We start from the raw sequence: 22,756 nt of genomic DNA, 5'->3' as shown, positions 1-22,756 counted from the left end.
TTTGTCTAAACTTAGGTTAATTTAATAAAAACATTTAAATCAGAGATGCCCAAAGCCGGTCCTCAAGGGCCCGTGTCCTGCATGTTTGAGATTTTTCCCGGCTTTAACAGTTCAGCAAAAGCCTGTAAATCAGCCATAGATAGAAATCACGTGTGCTGAAACAGCGGAGCATCTACAACATTCAGGACACCAACTTTGGGCACCTCTGAATTAAATGTTTTTATTAAATTAATCTAAGTTAAGGCAAAAAACAAAACAAAACTGATTTAATTGGTTGCTGTAATTGTTGCGTGTCCTATTTTTTTTGTCATGACCTCATAAGCTTGGATGTGACGATATATGATCTATTTGTTTTGTTTTATCCCTTTTTTAAAACAAACACATTTTATGTTATATCCGCCATGAATACTACTACTAAATATAGACAGTATATCTCTTAAGAGTTCAATAAAACCTAACAATGCCAAAGCCTTAGATAAAAGATTTCACTGAGGCGGTTTTTCAACAGAGGGTAACAGGATGTTTAGATGGAGGTTAAAAATATATATTTTTGAATGTGTCCAGAAGTCTACTTTCTATGCAGTGATGAATATGATATTTGGACCATCATGATTGAAAAGAAGTGCAGGAGAACACTGATGGTTTGCTAAAAAGGCACGTGTTATCGCAACAGGCTCTAGTTTTTAACTTTTTGCACTTTATAATTAGCTTAGTTATCACTCTTAAATGTTTCAGATCATCAAACAAATTTTAATATCAGACAAAGATAGCTTGAGCTAATACAAAAAGCAGATTTCAATTAATGATTTCATTTATAAATAGAAAAAAGCTATCCAAACCAACCTCGCCTGAAGCAATAATGTTGTCTTTTTTGTAATTGGGTAGCCAGACTTTCCTCCTTCACTGATTGCCACAAAAAGCCCAAATTGTCACTTGTTACAGACCTGCAGTTGGTGGTGGTGGTACAACTCGAATGGCCAGCTATGAGGGAGGTAGTCTTGCGCATGCCTCTGGCAGGGGGCACCACGCCTTCCTCTGCGTGGGTGCGTGGTACCGAACTGGCCCGTGTGGAGACAAGGAGACGCTCGGGGTGGTCCTCGCTACGGCTGCGGCGGAGGTGGCTACGGCTGGGGTCGCTAAAGCTGCGGCCCTTCAGCCTGCTCATCAGGCTTTGAGAAACCACCTCGTCGAAACGCTCCCGGTGCTTTTTGGGAATGAAGATCCTGGCAAACATGGTGGAACCACACAAACAATCACAAACTGACTAGAAAAGCTTAAACAGCTCACAACATGTTATAATTTCAGCACAAATCCCATCTAGAGTCCAAGTTATTGCATCCAAATCTCTCCGGGCCTCCGTGAGAAGCAGACCACTCCATTTGCTTTATGGGAGAACAGAAACACGTAAATGAAACTGGTCCAACAATTTAATAAGAGTGCCTATGCTTGCGGGAGATGAGCTCTGTAGTGAGATCACAGCAGCTGTAGATAAGAGTGCTCAGAATCAGTGACAGCTCACAGCCAATAAACGAAAAGGAGGGAGCTCAGTGTAAGAGTTATCTCTGGGAGAAAGCACTCCACTCACCCCAAAGTTGTTTTTCCTACTCTTATTATCCAACATTTGGCTCCTCTTAAAGCAAAGAAAACTAATAACTGAACCAATAAGAGTGTGTTTTATTCTCTGATATTTGATGCTTCCACGAGCCATCTCATATATTTCCTATGCAGTTAAGGCCATTTATGTTGATTAAAAAAATGAAGCCTAAAATGCAAAGAGATAAGAGGAGTTTGCAACTAATTATTTCCACAGAAAAAAAAACTTAACAAAGGAATCATCAGACCACTTTTATGATGATTTCCTCCCTGGATGACAATTCATCATCTCCCAACAGCTGAAATAGAAAAAAAAAAGCTATTCAAAGCATAGGGATCCAAGGTCAAGGCTGACATCTGCCAGTGAAGTCTGCTTCCATTAAACTTCCTCGTAGCTCAGGTGTCTGCTGCATGTGTGTTTTCCTTGACCAAATATCTGTAAGAGCATTAACAGCATATAACAAAACATCTGACATGAGCCATAGATAAAGAATGATGAAAAGAGTTACAGGGCATGTGTGTTTTTTTATTCAAGAAGGGCAAACACTCCTTACTTGTTCTTTTTATCTCTGCATACATTCCTTCTCATCCCACCTGAAAAATGGTGCTGCCTCAATCATCAGCATGGCTCTGTCTTCTGTCTGTGTCTTTGTGTCTCTTGGGTGCTTCCGTTGTGCAGGAGGAGGAAAATAAGCTTTTAGTTTCGCAGAATGCACCATTTCCAGTGTGCCTCCATTATACACAGCACAACTCATTATTCAGGTTCATCAGTGACGTAAATATCAGTTTAGATGTATATTTGATAACTTTGTGATGAATTAAATAATCGTCTCTGTACCGTAACCATCCTAAAATTAAAAAATCTGACCTTTGTCTGATTTGTGAAAACACTGATAACAAAACTCTTCAGTGTGGACGTTGTCACTGAGTGGAAAAAAAGTTAGGTATTTTTAGCATCAGTGGGGTGTTTACAAGGAAGTCAGATGGACTACAAAAATGTTCAAAGTCTTGCTGTAACAGAGTGAGAGAGAGCAAGACTTAAAGCGGATACCTAGAAGGCTGAAAAGTAAAATTGCTGTTTCATCATTTAGAGCTTTCAACCTCTGTCTGTAGAAGATGCTGCACTTGGAAATATTTGTAGCCATCTGGAAATCTCAGCGTAGATATCTTGATATTCTGTTTGAGTCATATCTTTTAATCTGTTGAGTTTTGTCTATTATCTATTACGTTTTTAAACTATGACTTCACATTATTTGCTGCGTAACTACTAAACAAGATCACGGATGTCCGGCTAAACAATTCGTGTCCACTATTATTATTTCTAGCTGTGATTTTGTAGTCTAAGCTCAAATACGCTGAAGCTGCAAGTAGATAAGTCTAAATGTTCGGTTGTTGGGTTAATTACCCACACATATCATTACACTGTCCCCCAGCTTAAGAACCTTCTCAAAGTGCCTGGTTAAATTTTAGTTTCCATGGAAATTTATCTTCGTTTGCGCAAGGAAGAGTGCTTTCAGCAATCTCTGCCAGTATCAAGAAGGATTTGCTGAAAGACTTCATCTGATTAAGGGATTAGCTCTATAAATCTTTGAAAACAACGAACGCAGCAAAATGGTAAGCTGCAATGAATGCCAAAATGACAACAAACTTTATTTTAGACATGAATTTCTGTGTGTTGATATGACGTCCTAGCCATTGTTTTGATAGCAGTAGCATTGTGCCTTCTGGTCATGTTAATGCTGTGTACTGCTTTTAGCTCCTTGAGGACAGAACCGTACTGAGTGTTTTGAATAGTATTGTTACAGTTTTGTGTTATTTTTGCCGTTTGTGTCTTGTTTCTGTGCTGCTAGATAATTGTATCTCTGCTATCAAACTACAAAAATGGCCAAACGGGGTGCAGTTGGACGCTCTTTGACTTGGAAGGGGCGGGCGGGTTGTGTAGTGCCTCAATAGCATTTAAAGGGACGGCACCAAAACGAGTTGCTCTCAGACACACCACAGAACAGGGGTACAATAACAAGGAGTTCAGACCAAAGCATTGCATTTTCACTTTATATAGACAACAACTGAATGATTTAAGTGTGAAAAGGAAGGATTTAAAAGCATATATCCCCCCTTTAAGATCTTTCGGTGAAGTCATTGAGAAACTACAGCTAAGTTGTTTCATTGCCAAAACAGCAGATAAATCCAGACACAACTTTTCATTTAAACCATGGTGTTGAAATGGATTTTTTTTCTGCTGCACGATGAACTGTCTGGGTTCTATGTTTGCAAGATCCCAATGCTTTATTACTGGTTAGTTAAATATTTTTTTTACCTTTTGTAAGACTGCTAAACTAAAGGGATAGCCACGCTGTGAGTGCTAATTAATTAATGACCACTCATGTCAGCAGGACTAGAAAAATTGTTTATAATGCTGTTCTTATATCATATTATATTATTGATGTTAAAGAGAAATCAGAATAAAGCCTCATTAGGTATTTTATCAACACAAACCGTGTTGTCTGCCAGAAGAGATTTAAGCAAATAGGCATAAACAGACCATAAAAAAATGTCATGACATTTAAGAACACAGTTTATATTGAGCAGATGTACGAAACTTGAAAAAGGATTCTTACGTCTTTTCAACCACAAATGTCATTGTTCTAAACAGATTTGAGCACCAATTCCAAAAATCTGCTTGACACAAAAACAACAGTAAATATCACCAAAATAATACCTCCCGCTGTGAAACACGGTGATGGCATGATCATGCTGTGGGGTTACTATTCTTTAGATTGAATAGATTGAATTAAGGTTCTTATCCAGGATATCAGACAGTATTGACCAAACATCAACATATTAAAACTTTCAGTTGAATTGTACAGGATAAATGTCACATTATATGTGGAAACAGTTTTAAAATTATTTAGCACTGTCAAGTTTTTTTACACCGCAAAAACCTTGCATTTTAACGGGGGTGTATACAATTTTAAGATCCACTTTACATTCAAATCATCTTAATTTCAGGAATAAATCACTTATTGCATGTTTTATCAGTTTTTTTCAACATCTCTACCACATTTGCAAAAGTAAAACTTCCAAAAGCTTGATTTTATTCTTTTAAGGCTTCATTCCAATAAGTGCAAAACATTCATGCTATAATCATATAAAAACATATTGTTTGGCAGCAACAGTTGTCTACTTCCACCCTTTGTCTCAGTCTGCAGGCCTACGACGTCAAACACAATTGAGGGAATCCTCAAATAACTGTTGATTCACAGGATTATTTTTTGCTAGCTGACTGGCATCTACGTTTTCCTGATAGCCTCACTCAGCAGCAGACGTGCTTACTATAACAACATACAGCATCCAAAAAAAACATATAATGTAATCTACAGTATGTGCTGTTTGATAATTTCAGGATAATGCTCTCTGTTGCATTGCAACAAAACCTTGTAAATCACAAACCAAGGGAAATGGTGTATAAGTAGGTGACAGTGATTAAGTGTTTTGTGCATTCTTGCAGGAAAACCGTCAACACTTCCCCCGATGGGGTAGTCATCTGTCGCACCACTGTCTTCATGACCTGTTTTTATGTAACAAGAGGAAGTCGTCTTAATCTCAGTGACAGACAGATGAAGGGACACAAGCTGCACAATCTGAAGGAGCCATGAGAGCACAAAGAGAAACAGCAGAGAACTAGAGCTCTTTCTAGGCCAGGGTCATGTAACTATCAGAAATGAATCTGCGTCGTCCATAGTTTACAGTTTATGTAGGCCATATAACTTTCCTGAAAAGCATTCACATCACTGTGGCTGCTTGGTTAAAATGATGGACAGCAGAAATAAACTGAATGAGGTCATTTAATGGGGGATTTCATTTCTTCCTCCTGCCTCTAACACTGAATCTTAGTCCTATGTTGTGTACAGTCATTTGACGAAGGGGAACATAAGAGGGGCATCTGGTAGCACATGGACTTTGTATTACGAGTACCTTCTCTGATAAAAATGTTTAATTGTCGCAACAACAAATTATAATGCCTAGTTTCATATTTTACTATTATCATGCTTTCATTATCTTCTTTAACAAGCATCAAAAATGCCAATGTGTGCAGCAAGCAAGACGACTTAAAATAAATTGAAACAAAAAACATGTCGCCACTTATCATGCAAAATACATCCGAGACCATCTAAAGTGTTCTGGTTTCTTAAAGGAGCGCTTGTAGTGGATTATTTTAAATACTAACCATCCTGATTTTAAACGAATAATCAAGTTGACACACAAAATCTAAGACTAGAAGTGACACCAGAACATTGGATAAAGCTGTTATGTGTTTATGAGCTAGTTTACCAGCTTTCTCTAACTCCTTCTACTTTTGTGATGTTTTTACCGCACTCTCTAGAATTATTGGCACCCTTGGTAAAGATATTAAAAGCCTTCAAAAAATCATGTTATAGACAAGTGGCACTTTCTCACTCAGAAAAATGAAAAAAAAACAGCCTGTAATTTGATTACATTCATTCAGTTGGGGGGAGGAAATTTCATGTTAAGAAATAATTGTTTTAAATAAGCTTACAATGAAATTTCTGAGTTACTTTTTAAATTTTTACTAAATTATGAATCCCTGTTTCCTGGAAGATAAGTTTGACTCAAAAAGCTCTGTGAAAAAGACCCAAGTATGCAACTACTAGACATTAGATTACCAACCATTAGATATTCTGCAACCGGTCATATGGGAACCACAAAAAAGCCATTTCTGTCCTACCATCACAAACGTAAACACATGGAGTTTGCCAAATGCTACTGTGTGTCTTGATCAGATTAGACTAAGGCTGAACTTGCTGGGAACAAACGACCCAGGTGGATTCAGTGTGAAATAAAGGATAAATGTGTACAAAACTTAAAGTACAATGGAGGATCTGTGATGCTGTGGGCCTGTTTCTCTTCTGAAGAACCAGATGAACCTTGTTAGAGAGCATCACATCATGAACTCTTTAAAATACCAGGAAATATTAAAAGAAGATCTGGTGAACTCTCCCGGCAGGAGGACAATAACAATCCAAAATTCATGAACAAATCAATATGGGTTTACCAGACACAAGCTCAATCTTCTTCTACGGTAATCTACGCCCCCAGACCTAAATTCTGTTGAAAACCTGTTGAATGAATTGAAGAGAAAAGATCATAGGAGAGGAACCACGGCTCTAAAGAGTATAGAAGATTTTTGTGAATGGGAAATGCAAAAGATTCCTCTAAGTTCCAACCTTGTGAAATGTTCTACTGGCAAAAAGGGGGTCGTACAAAGAAATGAAAGCAGGGTTGCTAATAATTAAACTAAGGAAACTTACTTGCAGGTATTAATATGGATTAATATAGTATGAAAAAATATAAATTTAAACTTTAGCATTTTCTCTCACTAAAGTTGGATGTAGGCTTCGGGATGCCCTAAATTATAAGGAGGCCGAGAGGAGTCTATAATTGGGTCTGTGGGAGGGGTGGATCAAGGACACGATGCACAGAGGGATGAATGACAACTGCAATCAGCTGGGAAACTCATTGCACAACCAATTATTAGCAGACCCACTTCTGATCAGCCAGTTTGACAGCTGGGCCAAGCATGAGTTTGCAAATGCAAAGCACATTATAAGGCACAAAGAAGTAAATTCTAAGGAGTGGATTTATGTAAAATCTTACAAAATAGAAGGGTTAATAATTTTTGCTAGAATGGCAAAGTTTTCTTCTTGCTAATTTTGAAACAAATACTTTTGAATACAAACAAAGTGTAAAATGTATCTTCAAAATATGCCTTGATAAATGCAGTAGCATAATAGTGCTCGGCTACCTCAAATACACCCCATAACAAACCAAAAAAAGCACAGTCAACATTGCTTAGATCAAAGTAAAGCCGTCGTACCTAAAGTGTCTAGAAAGGCTCCTATCCCTTCCCATGGCTCCTCAGGGCTATGAGGAAATGCTTGAATTTAGTTGAGCAATGCAAATGCCTCTTCTGTATCCCAGAGACTCTCCATGTAGTTGGAACAACTCTCCCGGACAAAGGAAGAAGAAGAGGCAAAGGAGAAGTGGGAAGGTGTCCTGGATCTCAAAAGCACTCGCTGCAGGCTTGGAGAGCAGCCAAATGAAGAAAGAGGGGATGGTGGGACTCAGGGAGGGAGAAAACCAGAAGAGTGGCTCTAGTTTACATCCAGTCACACTTCCAAAACATCCTCATGCAGCATCTTCAAATTTTGTCCACATTCACGTTTGGGGCAGCTCTTTTTACGCTGTCCCATTTTTAAGCTTTCGAACAGAAAGGTAAGGGTCAGAATCAACAAGGGCCGATCCTCTCGCTAACAGCTCAAAGATAATCCTCCTCATTAGGTTGTCCATCATTCGGCAGGCAGAGGTAGTAAGTGACAAATCTTCCAGCCCCTTAAAGGAGGAAGGAAGGAATGAGATGAACAGAAGTGGGGAGGGAGAGACAAAAGAAGTGAAAAAGAGAAAGGAGTCCCTGCGGAATTTATAGGCAGGTCAGCACAATGACTGGATCCATGCAGGAATCAGTAACATTCCCAAGCAGACATACAGGAGCTTTGAAAGCTTTCTCTCTCTCTGCCAAATCTTAAGTCACATTTTCTATTGTATGCAACCACATTTAACATTATCAGAAGGGAAAACCAAGCATGTGGCATGCATTGGCTATATCCTTCAAGCCAGTTTAGCGTACACGATAACACAGATTTCATCATCTAAAGCAAAAACTGCTTTCCTCTACAAACGTTTAGATATAGTCATAACAACTTCTTGTCCAAAGCAGATGGCATCTACGAGAGTCTAAAGAAAGTGGTTAAAAAATAGTAGACTCAGTTGTTGTTATTGACTGTCTAACCAACACGTTTCCCCAAGTACTCTTCTGATTGGGTGATAAGTCCTTCTGATATCTTCTTCCCCGAGATCTCTGACTACCTTTAACTGAGATGGGTTCTGACTCAGAAAGAGAATAACAAAGAACCAGTACTCCCATCACATAGCATTGCTTACCCATGTCGGATTCAAGACTGATCGCCCTCTAGAGATTCAGTTGTAATAAATGATAAATCTGTTCGCATCATACATGTTTCTATATTGTCAAATTTTGTGTAAGGTTCCTGCAGGTTTTGCCTTGTCCCCCCTCCCAGCTCAATGCCCTGGATGTGTTCATCATCAATCCAGTGGTGTTTCCTTTTATCATTAATAGAAGTTTAGCTATTTTTTTGATTGATGAGAAATAAATCTTAATCTGAGACATATACAAAAATCTCCTTGTTTCTTTAATTATTTTAAGGAAATTGTTTTTGTGGAAGGGAAGGAAATCATCAGTTCTACAGTTTTTTGAGAGAATATGAAACTGATTTATTTATGAACTTTGATAATGTTCATAATACCTTATCAACACTACATCACATATAGAAACAATGTCAGACTAAAGCATTTACTTCATCCTATTTTCATGAAATTCACCACAAGGTTATGAAACTATAGTAAAAGACCTCATCATTCTTTCAGGTTTTCCTCTAATGCCTCTGCACATACTCCAACCGTGTGGATCTGACCATCAATGACCTTTGAGCTCATCCACAGTTTAAGAATTGACACCAGTGAGTGACTCAGAAACCTAAAAGAGAATTTATTCAAAGAAGTAGGCTGCTCAAAAATAGAAAACATCCTGTGGGAGGCAGCGGCAGACGGAGCACAGCGTGGCCCAGCTGGTCAGGGCCTTACGAGACACTAAAAACAAGAAGTTAAACTTGATATAAGCTGTTTAACACACATAACTTGTTTTGATATGAGACCTCCTGCAGAGGTTGGCGGGAGAGCTTTCACAGCTCTGTGCAGAGCGTGTCACTGAAGACTGTCACGGGAAGTGACAGTGATTGAGGGGAAGATGGTGAAAGACTGGAATCCATTAATACGAGGAGGAGACAGCGAGAAAATAAGACAGAGATACAGTGACAGGAGCAGACACATACAGGTCCTTCTCAAAATATTAGCATATTGTGATAAAGTTCATTATTTTCCATAATGTCATGATGAAAATTTAACATTCATATATTTTAGATTCATTGCACACTAACTGAAATATTTCAGGTCTTTTATTGTCTTAATACGGATGATTTTGGCATACAGCTCATGAAAACCCAAAATTCCTATCTCACAAAATTAGCATATCATTAAAAGGGTCTCTAAACGAGCTATGAACCTAATCATCTGAATCAACGAGTTAACTCTAAACACCTGCAAAAGATTCCTGAGGCCTTTAAAACTCCCAGCCTGGTTCATCACTCAAAACCCCAATCATGGGTAAGACTGCCGACCTGACTGCTGTCCAGAAGGCCACTATTGACACCCTCAAGCAAGAGGGTAAGACACAGAAAGAAATTTCTGAACGAATAGGCTGTTCCCAGAGTGCTGTATCAAGGCACCTCAGTGGGAAGTCTGTGGGAAGGAAAAAGTGTGGCAGAAAACGCTGCACAACGAGAAGAGGTGACCGGACCCTGAGGAAGATTGTGGAGAAGGGCCGACTCCAGACCTTGGGGGACCTGCGGAAGCAGTGGACTGAGTCTGGAGTAGAAACATCCAGAGCCACCGTGCACAGGTGTGTGCAGGAAATGGGCTACAGGTGCCGCATTCCCCAGGTCAAGCCACTTTTGAACCAGAAACAGCGGCAGAAGCGCCTGACCTGGGCTACAGAGAAGCAGCACTGGACTGTTGCTCAGTGGTCCAAAGTACTTTTTTCGGATGAAAGCAAATTCTGCATGTCATTCGGAAATCAAGGTGCCAGAGTCTGGAGGAAGACTGGGGAGAAGGAAATGCCAAATTGCCAGAAGTCCAGTGTCATGTACCCACAGTCAGTGATGGTCTGGGGTGCCGTGTCAGCTGCTGGTGTTGGTCCACTGTGTTTTATCAAGGGCAGGGTCAATGCAGCTAGCTATCAGGAGATTTTGGAGCACTTCATGCTTCCATCTGCTGAAAAGCTTTATGGAGATGAAGATTTCATTTTTCAGCACGACCTGGCACCTGCTCACAGTGCCAAAACCACTGGTAAATGGTTTACTGACCATGGTATCACTGAGCTCAATTGGCCTGCCAACTCTCCTGACCTGAACCCCATAGAGAATCTGTGGGATATTGTGAAGAGAACGTTGAGAGACTCAAGACCCAACACTCTGGATGAGCTAAAGGCCGCTATCGAAGCATCCTGGGCCTCCATAAGACCTCAGCAGTGCCACAGGCTGATTGCCTCCATGCCACGCCGCATTGAAGCAGTCATTTCTGCAAAAGGATTCCCGACCAAGTATTGAGTGCATAACTGTAACTGTACTTTTTATATTAAAAACACTTTTCATTTATTGGTCGGATGAAATATGCTAATTTTGTGAGATAGGAATTTTGGGTTTTCTTGAGCTGTATGCCAAAATCATCCGTATTAAGACAATAAAAGACCTGAAATATTTCAGTTAGTGTGCAATGAATCTAAAATATATGAATGTTAAATTTTCATCATGACATTATGGAAAATAATGAACTTTATCACAATATGCTAATATTTTGAGAAGGACCTGTACAACTTACAAGTTCATCCAGATGGTGATGAAGCACCCCGATAATCTCTAAATCATTATGCTGGAGTTGCAATATTTGATCTATAAGTGAATGTTTTGCAATTTGATCATAAAAAACTATTGAGACTAACAATCTGAGGTCTGCGAATTCACACTTAGAAGCAGTGAGCTTTAGTTGAATGTTCAAAGTGAGAGAGAGCAAATGGTTCACCTCGGTTTAGCATGTTAGCAGTGGTAATTTTCTTTACCACTGTTAACCTGCCAAGACCAGTTCCTTTTTCAGAATCAGAATCAGAATCAGCTTTATTGCCAAGTTCGTACATACAAACAAGGAATTTGCCTCCGGTACACTTTGCTCTTTTGTTCTGTTTTTGCATTACAGAATATACAAATTTACAATTTACACATATCTAATAAAAAAGGAGCATTTGCAACATCTGTATGCTGTTGTTTTGTACTCTATTGAATGTTCATCAGAGAAACAGCCTGAGGGAAGAAACTGTCTCTGTGGCGGCTGGTTTTAGTAAACAGTGCTCTGTAGCGGCGGCCTGAAGGTAAAACTCTAAACAGTTTATGTGCAGGGTGTGTGGGGTCTGCAGAGATTTTGGCAGCTCTTTTCTTGACCCTAGACCTGTATAAGTCCTGGATGGAGGGAAGGTCAGCCCTGATTATTCTCTCTGCAGTCCTGATTATTCGTTGCTGTCTGGACCTTTCCTGTTTTGTGGATGATCCAAACCACATTGAGATGGATGAAGACAGGACAGACTGAATGATGGCAGTGTAGAAGATGACCAGCAGCTCCTGTGGAAGGTTGAACTTCTTGAGTTGCCTCAGGAAGTACAGTCTCTGTTGGGCCTTCTTTCGAACAGTGTCTATGTGTGAAGACCATCTCAGGTCCTCAGAGAAGGTGGTTCCTAAGAACCTGAAGTGGTCCACGGCCGATACAGTGTTGTTGAGGATGGTGAGGGGGGTGTATGGGGGTGGTGTTCTCCGAAGGTCCACCACCATTTCCACAGTCTTGAGTGGGTTCAGTTCAAGGTAGTTCTGACCGCACCAGTGTACCAGCCGATCCACCTGCTGTCTGTATGCACTCATCACCGTCCTGGATCAGTCCAATGACAGTGGTGTCATCTGCATACTTAAGGAGTTTCACGGACAAGTCCGATGAGGTGCAGTTATTTGTGTACAGAGAGAAGAGGAGTGGGGATAGAACACACCCCTGGGGGGCACCAGTACTTATTGATCTGGATCGGGAGAAGATGCTCCCCAGTCTCACCTGCTGCTGTCGGTCCGTCAGGAAGCTGTTGATCCACTGACAGGTGGAGGCTGGGACGTTGAGCTGGGTGAGCTTCTGGTGGAGGATGTCTGGTATGATGGTGTTGAAGGCCAAGCTGAAGTCTACAAACAGGATCCTGGCGTACGTCCCTGGACGGTCGAGGTGTTGCAGGATGAAGTGTAGACCTAAGTTAACAGCATCATCTGCCGACCTGTTTGCTCGGTAAGCAAACTGCAGGGGGTCCAGCAGGGGTCCTGTGATGTCTTTCAGGTGCTTCGACACCAGCCGCTCAAAGGATTTCATGACCCCATGACGTCAGGGCTACAGGCCTGTAGTCATTTAATCCTACGATGGTGGGTTTCTTGGGAACCGGGATGATGGTGGATCGTTTGAGGCAGGAGGGGACCTCACATTTCTCCAGTGATTTGTTGAAGATTCTTGTGAAGATCGGAGCGAGTTGATGTGTGCAGGCTTTCAGGCATGATGGGGAGATGTTATCAGATCCTCCAGCTTTCTTTGTTTTCATGCGCTGAAAGAGCCTGTTTACATCTTCCTCGGAGATCTTTAATGCAGGCAGAGGAGCTGATGGTGGGGGGTTGGTTGCTTTATGGGAGGAATTTGTTCCTGAATGGGATGTAGAGGGGATGATTTGAGGTGTGAATGGCTTCTTGTCATGTCTGCAGTAGAAGCCATTCAGACAGTTGGCCAGGAGACGACTCTGTTCAGGATGGGTGGAGGGGCTCTTGTAGGCAGTCAGGTTTCTCAGACCGGTCCATACAGCTGAAGTGTCACCAGTAGAAAGGCTGTTCTTCAGCTTCTCACTGTAGCTTCTCTTAGCTGCTTTGATCTCTTTTGTTAGTTTGTTCCTGGCCTGCCTGTACCGCGCCCAATCTCCACTGCTGTGAGCTTCTTCCTTTTCCCTGCGCAGGTTCCTGAGGTGTGGAGTAAACCATTTTAAAGAGATCTTCACCTAAACCTGCTGGTTAAGGATCATCGGTCCACAACAATTTGAGCCAGATCATCTGTTATCTTCTATGGTCTCTCCCAACAGGAACAAAACATGATGGTCTTTTCCAATAAGGATACACTTGATTCTGTGTTTAGCTGTGTCTCATTTCTATATAAAATGATTAAGGATTTATTCTATTCCATTAACTCTGTTTGCTTTTGTTTTTTGTTTAGCTCTGTCTCTTCCCTGGACAAATGAATTGACACAGTTATTGCTGCCATTAACTAAGTGCACCTTTTGTTTTTCTTCCCAGAGAAAGTAGTCCACTGACAACCCAGCAATTCTGTTTAAATCTGTTTCTTTGCTTAACAAATTCATTCAGTCAAAGCTATTACTGCCATTAGCTATGTGTACTCTCTTTGTTTTTCTTCTGCATAGAAAGTACTCCTGGCTGATTGCATCTATGTTTAGCTGTGTCATTTTCCTGTATTGATTAACTGGCATAGCGATGAATGACACAAACCAACAGTGCGTCCTAATTGTACTTGGAAGTCAGAATTTCCAATCACAGAGTAGGAACTTTCAACTGGAACACCACCGAAAGTCAGAATTATGAGTCGGAAAGTCGTGACAACATGACCATACCCGACTTCTGCATTCAAGATGGCTGCTACTTGCATCAATTATAGTAAAACTTTCTTACTTTGCCTTTATTTAGCATTTTTTTATTATTTATGTAACATTTAGCCAGTCATACACGTACTACTTGCCATTGTTTATAAAACAAGATGTTTCAGTGCTGTTTATATGCACAAAATACCGTTTAGAACAGTGTTATTGTTGCTGTTGTAAGACTGCTGTTACAGTTGCAATACGAACAAGAACAAGCAGGAAACTGGAATAGGAATGCTGCAACTCGAAGAGGATGTACACTCCAACTTCCAAGTTCCGACTTCCAAGGTTAATGGAACACAGCATATAGCCGCTGTCATATCATTGTTCAGCAACAAATACATAACCACGAACACCACCTTCCAGATCTTTTTATCGTCAGTCCAGCAAGATCACAGGCTTTCTATGTTTTCATAGTATGCAGCTTGGATTGTTGAATCAAAGCGGTTTGGCCTAGAACTCCCAGCAATCCAACATGTGTAAAATATGTGTGCTGGACTTCCCCTGTATCTGACTGAGTTCTGTAGCCCTGACCTCATGCAGGCTGTCCAAATATGTTCAGTGCTTTAAATACAAGAAATATAGTTGTGCACCATCCTTAACTATTTATTATCCGAATCAGATTCAGCTGATCATTGTATTTCTCCGATTGGAGGATTACCCTAATGTCTCTGTGTCTCTGTGCTGCTGTGGCTGCTGTCTTTGCTTTGTATCATATCACAATGTCACACTTGTAGCCACTGAATGAACAATTGCTGCCATTGACTCTGTGTTATGTTTCATTTTCTCTTACAGGAAAAATAATCCAAGACCAGTGCTTTTGGGGGATTTTTATTTCCTCTTGTCCTCCCAACCCAGCCAGTTGCAGCTGATGGGCGATCACACTGAGCCTGGGTTACTCTGTGGGGTTATTATTGTTAGAAATGGGTTATTCCTTTCTACTGTCGCCACATCTTGCTTAAGATGAAAAACTGCTGCAAAACCATTGGATTAATGCATTTGGTTTGAATCTGACTCCAGATTAATGGACATAATTGGACCTGTTAATGAGTTGACATTTGTTGTGAATTGGCGATATATGAATAAATGGATTGAAATACTAGATGAATATTTGGGGAATAAGCATCATTTTTGGGGAATCCTCTTTGGGAAGCTGTGTGCAAATCTTCTCTATAACATTTCTTGAAGGCTTCAGATTTAAAGTGATCAACAAATCAACATACATCATCCCCAGAACATTGTTTTTTGCTAAAAAAAAAAAAAAAGCAGACCTGAAACATGCCTTTATATATGTAATTAGCCCCAAGATACAGAATACTTTCATGTTAAGCATTTCACTATAGTCTCCAACATGTGTGAGATGCAGAAGAAACCCTTTACACCAAAACGATACCCTGAGGCAAGGCTTGTGGGCATCCTGGAATCCTAACGTTTTACAATATGGCAGATTACAACAATATCAAATTTATGCTGATAAAGTTTGTTTATTTGGAACATTTAGCAAAATCCTAAAAATCTGCATACTCAGTTTGGAACTGGGACAATTGGGACAAATACATGAACCACAAAGGGAGAACAGAGGAGAACATTGCTAATTAGGCCCCGCACATCTGAACAAAACAAACCAACACACAATTTTAGCAGAACTAAGCTATTTGAATATACTGTTGATTTCTCTACAGAGGAACTGGGACTCCTTTCTGGAGAGTTTCTGTGCTTTCTAACTGCCTACAGAGCGAAAAAAAACACACAAAAAACCTGTGTTGCTTATGCATAATTAAATCATGTGCAAAACAAAGAACGCAACCCATATTCGCAGGCTGCTTTATGAGGAAAAGGATAGTCCAATGAACATTGTAAGAAACTGAGATGCATTGGCTACCATGTCCCTCAGCTCAAGATAGAAAAGATTACTCTCTAAAAAATGAGCCATAAAATAGAAATACAGCTTTTTTTGATAAAAATCTATAAACCGCTTCATTAAATAGAAAGCTCTACCAGCAAATTTCACGATTGGTTATATTTAACAGCTTGTATAACTGAAACCAAGCAATGCCAAACTGTTTTCCAGTGCTCACCTGAGGCAGCAGTTCATAATTTCTCCCAGCATGGGACTTCAAAGCCAGTACGTCTGCATGTGTGTGAGAAGCATCTGCATAATTCTCTGCGTTCATACGTCTGCACATCTCAAGCACCAGCAGCAAACTGGCTGCAGCAGCTATGAGCTGTGTGCTGAGGAGGGAATATGAACATCTACTGATGAGATCCACAAAAAAAAAAAAAAATAGCTAGAGTGTTTCACAGAGAGAGAATCTCAGCTGACAGGGAGAAACAGGGAAGAAAGACATCAACTAAGAGAAAGTCAAAGTGAGAGCGAAGAAGACGGAGTGAGGCAAAGTAACACACAAAAAAACTGCAAACGTGAGCAGTGGTGTTGTGTTTAGGGGTTTGGTTTTCCAATCAGTGCTGAGGAAGAAGAAATGCAATATACAGCAGAGAATTTCTAATCAGACTGTGCATTTCCTGAAAGGTGAGGATAAGAGGGAGTGGTTTATATGTGGGCAAACTCATTCACTGGACAGCTTAATTTCACAGTCAGATCGTGAAGGAGTGGGGTGAGTCTAAATTATTTATTTCATTGTGGATTTAAGCAGTTTTTGTGCCTTCACTGAGCTCCACTGTTGTGTCTATACTATCATTGAAAGCACTATGCTAGACAGTCCAGGCAAAGGAAATAAGAGACAGGTTTGTTGAAAATATTTTTGATATTTTATACACCTCAAAATCAGTTGATCATTTATTCAGAAAAAACACTGGATTACCAGGAAAGACATCTGTTATTAGAGGAAGCTGTGAGTTTTTGCCAAATATTCATAACTAAAACATGAATAATAGATTTTTGCTTTACTCATGCACACTGTTGACAACAAATGAAGCAAAACAACAATGTAACTTCAAACTACGTAGTTCTTATAATCTGTACAGGGTTTGATGGAGAGGCTCATTTCGTTCCGTAATTTTTTATTTGTATACAGTTTATATATCTAACAGGTCTGGTATAATCCTCACTTGGTAGTAATTAAAGCAATCAGCACAGTTGGTAGCACTGTTGCCTTGCAGCAAGAAGGTCCCGGGTTCGATTCCTGGCCGGGGTCCTTTCTGCATCAAGTTTGCATGTTCTTCCCGTGCATGCCTGTTCTTCCCAGTTCTCACCGGGTACTCTGGCTTCCTCCCACAGTCCAAAGACATACATCTTAGGTTAATTGGTCTCTCTAAAACAATTGCCCTTAGGTGTGTGTGGTTGTTTGTGTGTTGCTCTGTGATGGACTGGTGACCTGTCCAGGGTGTACCCCGCCTCCCGCCCATAGACTGCTGGAGATAGGCACCAGTTTCCCTGCGACCCGCTATGGAAGAAGCAGTATAGAAAATGACTGACTGACTGAATACATTTGAAAAAACAATAACCTGGTACACATATTACCATTTCTTATGGATTTTCACTAATTCTAACTGGATTAGCACTATACAGACTTAATTACATACAGTTCATACACCCACTCATCTCCCTTAGGGAGTTCCAGAGAAACCACATGATTGTATTGGCCATCAGAAAGATCCTGCCATAATTCTGGCATGATTGCACCAGTACCAATGCGCTCAGCGTTATGTTGCCACGATCGTGCTTGACAGTTGGTGCATTGTTCATAGATTTGAAATCCTCACCATGCCTCCTCCATAAACACCTCTTGTCATTGTGCCCAAATAACTCAATATTTGTCTCCCCTGACCAGGAAATGTTTCTCTAGAAGCCATTTGGCTTGTCTATGTGGGCATCTGAAGAATGAAGACCTAAATCCACAAAAAACACAGAAATTGCCCTTTAATTTAGCACATCATCATAGGATACAAATCAGTTCCCAACTGGAATGTCACCAGCATTACTGTCCAGTGCTTACACTTACACGGGGTACCCATTCCCATTGACTGGACATGGAAAAAGGCAATAGAAAACTTATTTAGAATAATACACAGCTTCAGCCTTTCAAGATCACTCTAAGATCCAACTGCACTCTAAGGACCCACAGTCCGAAATACCATTGGGTTCATGCACCGCGTTCTTTCTGGCTGGAGCATGCACTAAGGGAAACCTGTGTTCTGTTCTGTTCTGTTCTGTTCTGTTCTGTTCTGTTCTGTTCTGTTCTGTTCTGTTCTGTTCTGTTCTGTTCTGTTCTGTTCTGGGTCAACGACTGCACGTGGGGTAACAGCAATACATCATTTAAAAATTATTTTCAGTTTGTGTTAAAGGTTAAGGCAAAGTCAGAGTTAGGGTTCAACATTATGATTCCCCATATCTCTCATGCTGTAATAAAAGCCAGAGAGTAGAGATGTGTTTTTAAAAGAGACCTAAAAACATAAACAGTTGGAGCCTGTCTGATGTGTAGGAGCAGGCTAGAACCCTAAACGCTTGGTGACCTCTGTGAACCAGCCTTGGCCTTGGTACTGCGAAAAGCAAGTAAGTATTAGATCTAAGGGATCTGGAGAGTGCATAAGGCTCCGGGAGGTCCTACAGATACCCAGGACCCTGTCCCTTCAGTGCCTTATAAGTCAACAATAAATCTTTAAAATCAATTTTAAATGAACAGGGAGCCAGTGAAGAGAAGCAAGCCTCGGGGAAATATGTTCATGCCTTTAGGTTCATGACAGAAGATGGGCTGCAGCATTCTGGACCAACTGCAATTGTACCAGGCACCTTAGGTAAAAGCTGCAGTTTAAAATAAATGATTGCTGCAGAGCTGAACACATCTTTTTTTAAAGGTAAAATAGTATTAATTAGATAATTAAAGGTAATAATTAGATTAGGTTTATAGGGCATGTAAACAAAACAAAAAATGTACAAACCTGAAAAGGAATGAGAGTAGTGGAGGAGAATGATGCCTCCAACCATATTATGAGTAAGTAGTTACCTGACACTGTCGATCAGCTGCTGATGATCTTCTGTAATCAAAATGTCAGGCAAGGCTTCAGCCAGACTCTCCACATCCCTGTCAGCAGCGTACTGCTTGAGCACCTCAAACAGCTGTTCCTTCACATCAGGCTCTTCTCCAAGAACCTCCTCAACCTGATTTCATGAAGAGGATGTTAAAATGACACATGATGTCAGTATAAAAATGGAGCAACTTGGATGAAAGACACAGCTTCACACCTACCTTTTTATTGAATTCCATTGCCTTGTGAGCACGACTGTCCCTGATGCTGTCTCCGCTCTGTGACAGTACCCTCATGCTGCTGCTCAGCCGCTTGGGTCGGCGGGCCATGCTGAGCACGCCCAGTCGGAGGGGTCGGCCCTGCGCTGCCTTGATCATGGCTGCTGCTGTTTCGTGATGCTTCACCGGGATGCCGTTGACCTCCATGACGTAGTCATTGATTTTGAGGCCACCGCATGCAGCTGGACCACCAGGCATGCATTCCTCCACCATCAGAGGGCTATCCCCCACGATGGTGAAGCCAAAACGCCCGTCTGGGCCTGGGGTGATGTCAATCTTAAGAACAGTAAATGAATGTTTGCCAAATGATTCTACAAAAATGATTCTACTTCTACAAAGTAGAAACAAAATCTGAAATATTTGGGTGTCCGCTGACCTGTTCAATCCGTGAAACAACGCCAATGCTGGGTGGTACAGTCTTGAGGGTTTGAGCTAGAGCAATCAGAGCTGGTGTGCTGAGGTTGGTCACATCCTGGCCCTCAATGTCCACCACCTGGTCACCTGGCTGCAAGCCGGCAAGGAATGCACTGCTGCCTTCCATGACGGACAGGATGTAGCTGGGCCCAGTGCCTCCAAGCCTGAAGCCAAAGGCCTCTGGCCAGTTCTGGTTGGTGGCAGGGAGACCAAGGTCTAAAAGACAGTTGGAGAGGCTCAAACTGAAATGTTGCTGAGATGGTCTAAGTATAGTGCCTTGCAAAAATATTCATACTCCCTAAATATTTTCACATTTTATTTTATTTTATAGGTCAATCCAAATAGGTGGACTCTTGTTAAGTGGTAGAAAAGGGATACATGGTTTTATTTTTTACAAATAAAAATCTGTGTACATCGTGGGTTTGTTGTCAGCCCTCTTTATTTTTTTAACCCTTTTTTTTTTATTCAGAGTCGCTTGCCTTGATAAGTCATCTAATTGGTAAATACGTTCCATCTATGTGTAATTTACTCTCATTATAAATCCCACTGTTCTTTAATGGCTTTATTGTTCACCTACGTCTGATGTTCAAAGAAAGGAGAAGCATCCAAAAAGCTTATTGTAACTCTGGAAGAGCTGCAGAGATTCACAGCTCATTTGGGAGAATCTATTAAAAGGACAACAGTAGTTGTGCACTCCACACTAAAACTTACATTCCACATGATGCTAAACACACTAATTTGAAACATGGTGGTGGCAGCATCATGCTGTGGGGATGCTTTTTATCAACAGGTCCAAGGAAGCTGATCAGAGTTGATGGGAAAATGGATGGAGCTAAATACAGAGCCATCATAGAAGAAAACACATTTAAGGATGAAAAAGACTTGAGACTGGGGAGGAGGCATAAAGTATATTCATGTGTATGAATGGCCTATTCAAAGTCTGGACATAAATCCAATTGGAAATCTGTGGCAAGAATTGAAAAATGGTGTTCACAGATGCTTTACATCCATTCTGACTGAGCTTGAGGTCATTTACAAAGAACAATTAGTAGAAAGATATTCTCCACATGTCCAAAGCTTGTAGAGGCACACTCCCAAGAGGCTGGCGGCTGTAATAATAGTAAAATCAGGTTCTACTGAATATTGACACAGGGGGGCATATGCATGCCACACTTTTCAGATTTTTATTTATAAAAGAAATCACAGACCATTAATTATTTTTATTCTACCTCATAAATCCACTTTACAAATATGTAGCACTTCATATTCAAATAATATCACATTAAATCCCAACATAATACCCAGAAATGTGTGGTTTTGACATGACGTGAAAAATTTCAATTGGTAGGAATACTTCAGCATTGTATAAGCACTGTTCTTTAGCAAACCATACGTTAAGTAAAGGACAGTGTCAAATATCGTGTTTAGTGTTCCCCTTAAGAATATGTCTGTTTGCACCAAAATTATTAAGGAGCCATGCCAGTTAAGACACATATCCTAATGGGTGGTGAGCAGGTACACAGGTCTACTTGCTGGAACAGCAGATAAAATGTTCAAGAACTGTCTGGGATTTTGTAAGTCGAACAAATCACAGCAAGAGGAAAAGTTCAAAAGAGAAGTAGATTATTTGTGACGGTCGGTATCTGGACCACATGTTGAACCTCTGGCCTTCCCCTGGTCACTGACCTCATTCTGCTGCTGCACAAAGTGTCCCAATAGAGACACAGGACTTTATCTGTACAGGACATGGATCTGGATATATTAAAACATGCATTATGTGGTGTAGCACAGAGAAAGGTCAGTACATTTTAGAGATTTTTTTGTGTACTAGACTAGATCTAGCCCTTAAAAGTATAAAGCGCCTTCTTGGTTTTACATGCTTAGTCTTTCGTTCTAGTCTCTTGGACTTGTGCTCTTGTTTTTTATTTTTGTCTGGTAGATTTGCTTAAAATAAACCAGATTTCGTGCCTTAGATCTGTGCATTCGGTAACTTTAACACCTAAGTAAAATGAAAGGAGTCAGACAAGTTGAATGCATAACATGATGGCAGAATTGCTTAAGTGTAAAACCTGCATCAAGTTGTTTTATTCCTTTTTAATTGTTTAGAAAGCCAGACATGAAAACTGGCCAAAGAAAACTAAGGACTAAAAATGGATGCAACAAGCAATTTATCTTAAAAGTCAAGTAAAAGAAGTCTCAATTGGAAATAATGTCATATCTACTGAAGGGCAAAACAGATCTCAGCAGTAACCCAGGCTCCAGACCGACTGTATAAGAAATAAATCAAAGAATCAGTGCTGGAGAAGCTAGTGTCAGCTCAACAAAGAGAATAAAAAAAAAAGTATTGATTTAAAAATAGATAAAGATATCATGGAAGGATCCTCTATTTGCCTTCCCGGAACATTAAGCAGTATTGTCAGGACTTTTCTTCTGTTTTCTCCACCCTGCGTCCCAGATAGTGTGCTCCACTGGAGCTTCTCTTTATCTCCTCTCATGCACACAAAGCCCTTCAGGAACATCATCATGCAAAAAAGATCGAGACAGAGAAACAATACTTACAGAAATCTTTGGCGGCACTCCGTGTCCCAGACTTGCTCTGGCGCAAGGAGAAGCGGCCCTTTCTGCTCAGGAAGCGTCTCATCCTTGCCCGGCTTGCGGCAGGGCACGTTCCAGCCAGCCTTTCTGCACCCCCAGCCAGGGGGTCGATGCAGCTAAAGAGTGCCCCTCAGACACCCTCGTGCTGCTCCTCCACCTGACCTGTCTCACCTCCTCCCTGAATCCTCTACCCACCTACACAAAAACTGGCCCCCAAAAGGTCACATTTGTAGATTGTGAGGGCCAATTCTTCCCTCCGCCCTGAATCAGTAAGGCAGCTGTAGGAAGCTGAGGAGCTGACAAGGTCTGAGAGTCAGGCTCTCCATCCTGGGTGAGGCTGTCCAACCTCAGCCTCGGTCCAAACCCTCTGGCTGAGCAGCAAGCATGAAACTGGGACACTGTAACTTGGTCC

The 22,756-nt window shown here is 40.8% G+C and overlaps 1 protein-coding gene across 1 annotated transcript in view; it reads right to left on the bottom strand.

Moving 5' to 3' along the window:
* The window catches only part of LOC124862693 (delphilin-like), a 50,809-nt gene extending 28,053 nt beyond the window's left edge, over positions 1 to 22,756 (bottom strand). The window contains exons 1-5 of the mRNA XM_047356754.1: positions 22,309 to 22,756; positions 19,712 to 19,965; positions 19,279 to 19,611; positions 19,036 to 19,190; positions 945 to 1,223 (exon numbers count right to left, since the gene is read on the bottom strand). Coding sequence (XP_047212710.1) covers positions 945 to 1,223; positions 19,036 to 19,190; positions 19,279 to 19,611; positions 19,712 to 19,965; positions 22,309 to 22,390 — 1,103 coding nt within the window. The 5' untranslated portion in view covers positions 22,391 to 22,756. The remainder of the gene's footprint in view (positions 1 to 944; positions 1,224 to 19,035; positions 19,191 to 19,278; positions 19,612 to 19,711; positions 19,966 to 22,308) is intronic.

Source organism: Girardinichthys multiradiatus, chromosome X (assembly GCF_021462225.1).
Source record: "Girardinichthys multiradiatus isolate DD_20200921_A chromosome X, DD_fGirMul_XY1, whole genome shotgun sequence".
In the NCBI taxonomy this organism is placed as follows: Eukaryota; Metazoa; Chordata; class Actinopteri; order Cyprinodontiformes; family Goodeidae; genus Girardinichthys; species Girardinichthys multiradiatus.
The sequence above is the reverse complement of the archived record's forward strand: the minus strand, read 5'-3'. Positions and strand labels throughout refer to the sequence as shown.